The sequence below is a fragment of the Diabrotica virgifera genome, chromosome 5, assembly GCF_917563875.1.
Source record: "Diabrotica virgifera virgifera chromosome 5, PGI_DIABVI_V3a".
NCBI classification, from domain to species: Eukaryota; Metazoa; Arthropoda; class Insecta; order Coleoptera; family Chrysomelidae; genus Diabrotica; species Diabrotica virgifera.
Genome location: NC_065447.1, coordinates 132,417,543 through 132,422,676, shown reverse-complemented (window position 1 = coordinate 132,422,676; position 5,134 = coordinate 132,417,543). Strand labels below are relative to the sequence as shown.

The 5,134-nt window shown below is 34.8% G+C and overlaps 1 protein-coding gene across 1 annotated transcript; it reads left to right on the top strand.

The window, feature by feature from the left end:
• Nucleotides 1–1,568: 1,568 nt before the first annotated feature.
• LOC126885474 (uncharacterized) lies at nt 1,569–3,632 on the top strand. Its single transcript, XM_050652047.1, has one exon. The coding sequence runs from the start codon at nt 1,569–1,571 to the stop codon at nt 3,630–3,632; it is 2,064 nt and encodes a 687-aa protein (XP_050508004.1).
• The last annotated feature ends 1,502 nt before the right edge of the window (nt 3,633–5,134 follow it).

Genomic DNA, 5,134 nt, shown 5'->3' with positions numbered 1-5,134 from the left:
AAATGAGGACATCTGCTTGTCTTAACAATATCCGATTTCAGCACCAAGGTTTTTATTATCTAAAATTAACTTAACCACCTGGCAGTCTACTCAGCATCCGTTTTGATATTTGCGTGCCAGATGAGGGAGCAACGACCAACAGTGGTAGTGAAGATTCGGTCTAAAAATAGCATTAAATCAATAACATATTTAAAGCAAAGGCCTCTTCTTCCCCTCTGTCGAAAAGTGTAATATACAGTGGGTAGTCAGAAAGTCAAACCAATTTTTCTTTCCGTATGTCGCAAAGAATAATATTCAGGGTGTAGTCAGAAAGTCAAATCAATTCTTCTTTCCGTCTGTCGAAAAGTATAATATACAGGGTGTAGTCAGAAAGTTAAAGCAATTCTTCTTTACGTCTGTCGCAAAGTGTAATATACAGTGGGTAGGCAGAAAGTCAAACCAAGAACCAGGAAATAAATTACAAATATAAGAGTACACGAGTTATGAAACAACCATCTTACAAGCCAAAACGACACAACATATAATGAAATCAGTAAAATAGCGAAAAGGCAAGACATCATAATCAGGTTAAAACCCCCATATATATTTTTGTGAATGGAAGAAACAACACAAGATATAAAATTAAAGTGTAGGAAAACCCATACAACAGTAATATGTATACGTGGTTACAATATTTTTATAAACCTTGTTTATTTAATCTAAACATGAATTAAAATTTCTAGTGTAAATCTTAAGATCCAGTTGAAGATATGATTTCAGTATTCCTATTTATTTATTCAAAAATTTTAAGATATCTTATATTTGGTTATATGTGTACCTACAGTTGCAGTTAATTATTGATAAATAAAATATGTATGATGAGCAGCAGAGTTCCAGGTATTTTTCGCATTTTCCGGGCATTTTTCGTATTTTCCAGATATTTTTCTCATCTCTCTTATTATCCGTGTATTTTTTGAAATATGCAAGTATTTTTCGCCTTTTTCGTAATTTTCAGGTATTTTTCTTATTTTCCGGGGTATTTTTAACATTTTGTCATCCACTTAAAAAAAACGACACCAACTAATCTCTTCTATATTAACCATTCTCAGATGTACTTTTACAAGTACACCACATTTTTCTTAAAGATTTTGCAATGTCGGCTGAATGTCTTCGGATCTGTGTATAATTTATCTCCTTTTCAATACTGAGAAACTGCAACGAATGTGTCTATTTGGTGAAAGAATCTAATTGACACAATTTTATAGGAAAATTTTACTGTTTCACCGTTTTATTCACTGTTTTTAATTTGTTGAGTAACATATTTAATTTATTTTGATTTTTAAGTAGTTTCATGGTCTTCTCTAATTATCATTCTTTACAGCTTATTTATCCTCCGCAAGACTTCCGCATTTGTTATATGGCTCATGTAGTATATAGTCGTCATCAGACCCAAAATTCGTATGTAAACTTTTTGACGAAATCCACTTTTGTGTTATTGCCATTCATCTAGTCGACTTTTATCGTAAAATTATCGTGGAAAGTTTGTATAAAAACGAATAACCAGACATTGTACAGATCGAAAGAATTTAATGACAATCCAAACCTCGAATCTACCGATATCGGCTGTCATATCGGCATTATATCCATGTCAAACTAATTCTGCTTTAATGTCATCTTACCCACACTACACAAATATATTAAAACTTAAAGGTATTCAGTGGCCAATGACCTTCAAACAGATTCCGAATTTTGAAAAGCAGAATAATATATCCATCAATGTATACATTTTGAAAAAGGAGAAAAAGAACTATACTACTCTCCAAACCTTCCTAACAAAAAACAAGAAGGATAAACATGTGAATCTGCTTTTGTTACAAGATAAATATAACGAGCAAGGTCCCATTAGATATCATTACGTTTGGATAAAAAATCTATCTCGCCTCCTTTCCAAGCAGCTTAGCAAAGATGGAACAAAATATTTCTGTGATGGCTGCCTCCATTACTTCCGATCACAAGAAAAGTTAAATATTCATAAGGCTTGCTGTAAAGGGCGATTGGATATTATCTGTGATCGATGTTTACAACCATTTTCATCATCTACACAGCTAGAAGCTCACATCAACGATTGTGAAAGAATAAATGAAACAGCCATTAAAATGCCTGAAGAAAGCCATAAAATGTTAAAATTTAAGAATTTCAGGAATAAACTAAAAGCCCCCTTCGCCGTATACGCAGATCTCGAAAGCGTTCTGGAACATAGTGCGGAAAAGAGTACCTATCAAAAACATATACCTGCTGCGATTGGGTATTACTTTAAATGTTCCTATGATGATTCTCTGTCATTTTACAAATCATATCGTGGAAAAGATTGCATGAAATGGTTCGCAGATGAATTAAATCAGCTTGCTGAGGATGTTTCTACGGTGTTTATGTGTCCATTTGATATTAATATGACATTTCAGCAAGAGAGTGATTTTCAAGCAGCCACTCATTGTCATATTTCCGAGCAGCGCTTCTCCCCCAGTGATAAGAAAATGCGAGATCATAATCACCTGATCCCAGAAAATAATTATAGATTTGCAGCTCATGAAGGGTGTAACATTAATTACAAAGATGCTCACACTATCCCTGTGATATTTCATAACCTCAGCGGATATGATGCCCACTTCATTGTTACTGATATTGCTACTCACATCAAAGGTCCCGTAGATCTTCTTCCTATTACTAAGGAAAAATATATATCTTTCACTAAACACATTAATGATGCTCGAATTAAATTTCGTTTCATCGATAGTTTTCGATTTATGGCGTCTTCTCTCGATAAACTCTCTTCTTATTTGACCGAATATCCTAATCTCCGCTATCAATATGCTTTCCTTCCCGAGGAGCAGTTCATTCTTCTTACTGTGAAAGGTATCATGCCTTATGATTATATTGATTCTTTTGATCGGTTTATTGAAACATGTCTGCCGCCTATCGAGTCTTTTTATAATAAACTTGAGGATAAACCTTGTCCTCGTCGCCATTATCATCGCGCCCTCCAAGTCTGGTCCTCATTATCTTGTTCTTCTCTCGGAGATTACGTCGATCTCTACATGAAAACAGATATTCTTCTTCTTGCCGACGTTTTTGAACGGTTCCGCTCCAGTTGTCTCGAAAGATATAATCTTGACCCCGCTCATTACTTTACTCTACCTGGATTCACGTGGGATGCAATGCTTAAGAATACAAAACAGGAACTTGAAATTTTAACTGATCCAGATATGCATTTGTTTGTGGAGCGTGGCATTCGTGGTGGTTTGAGTCAAGTTTGCTCGAAACGTCGTGTTCATGCTAATAACAAGTACATGGTATCTTACGACCCATCTACGCCCAACTCCTATCTGATGAATTTCGATATCAATAATCAATATGGGTGGGCAATGTCGCAATATCTTCCATATGGATGTTTCGAGTGGTCTGATACTAACATCGACGTTCTTAGTATTCCGGACGATTCTTCTGAAGGGTGTATTCTCGAGGTCGATCTGGGGTACCCTCAACATCTCCATGATCGTCATAAAGACATCCCATTCTGTCCCCAATCCTGGAACCCGAAAACTATGAAACCTCCTAAAGCGAGAGCTGACCAAATTAATGGCTACCTTTCATGATAAAGAAAGATATGTAATTCATTACAGAGCCTTGAAGCAAGCGCTAGCTCATGGATTAATACTAAAAAAGATTCATCAAGTCCCGAAATTTAAGCAGTCTCCTTGGTTAAAGTCATACATCGACTTAAATACAAATCTCCGGAAGGCAGCAAAAAATGAGTTTGAAAAGAATCTGTTTAAGCTTATGAACAATGCATTGTTCGGTAAAACCTTGGAGTGTGTGCGCAGGCGCGTTGTAATTAAATTGCTGACAGACTGGGAGGGTCGTTATGGAGCTGAAGCTAGAATAAGTAGCCCCCTGTTTAAAAACGCCACTATCTTTAATGAAAATTTGATTGCTGTTGAGATGCATAGAGCGGAAATATGGTTAGTTAAACCTATTTATGTTGGAATGAGTATTTTAGACTTGGCGAAAACGACCATATATGATTTCCAATATGGCTACTTAGCTAGCAGGTTCGGAGAAAACCTTTCGACCTGCTATACCGATACCGATAGTGTGATCGTGGAGATACGGGAAAATATCCCGTATGAAGCAATGATACAAGATTGCTATAAATATTTTGATACCTCAGACTATCCTAAAGATAACATTTACAACATCCCTCTGGTTAATAAGAAGGTATTGGGTATAATGAAAGATGAGAATAATGGCTGCATTATGACCGACTACATAGGGCTCCGATCAAAATTATACACGACAAAAGCAGCTACCCCAGATGACGACATTATAAAGTTGAGGGGGAAGTTGAAAGAACAAGAGTATGAGGATGATGAAATTGATAATATTATACGAAATTGTGGTGTGACAAAGAAGGCGAAGGGAGTAAAAAAATCTGTAGTAAATACTAAAATTACTTTTGAGGACTACGTAGAATGTTTAGATTCCATTACAACGAAGATCGCCTCGCAAAATCTTATACGCTCTGATAAACACCAAGTTTATTCTATAACTCAAAGCAAGATTGCGCTCAGCTCCAATGATGATAAAAGACATGACATTCAGGGTTCTTGTGATACGCTTCCCTTTGGGCACTATTTCATTGATACTGTTGAGATGGATGTTGACTAGATTTAACAAAAAATATTTTAATAAACTTATTTTAACATTTATCATTGATGATTCGATTGACTTTATGATGGATGCTGATTGAATATAGTCATTTCTTAAAACTTTATTTATTACAACTGCAATATTGATAAGTACATCAGAATTATACAATTTTTTATTATATTCCTCTTATCACCATTTAATATCACTAATAGTTTTTACGTCACTAAAATTATTTAGATGATTGAATATTGTAATTTTTTACAACTTTATTTATTACAGCTAACATATTGATATCTGGAACAGGCCCTTTTTACTACATTCCTCAACTTTTCCCGCACTCATCGTTTTTATACCATATGATGATTCTAGTAGATCGTAGTTTTGAATATATTATCTCTAAATAAAAAATAATTATTAAGATTAGCCCATATAAAAAGATGTTTAGTTA

Excerpts from the sequence above, each read along its gene's own strand:
- LOC126885474 (XM_050652047.1), top strand. The coding sequence starts at position 1,569 with ATGACAATCCAAACCTCGAATCTACCGATATCGGCTGTCATATCGGCA.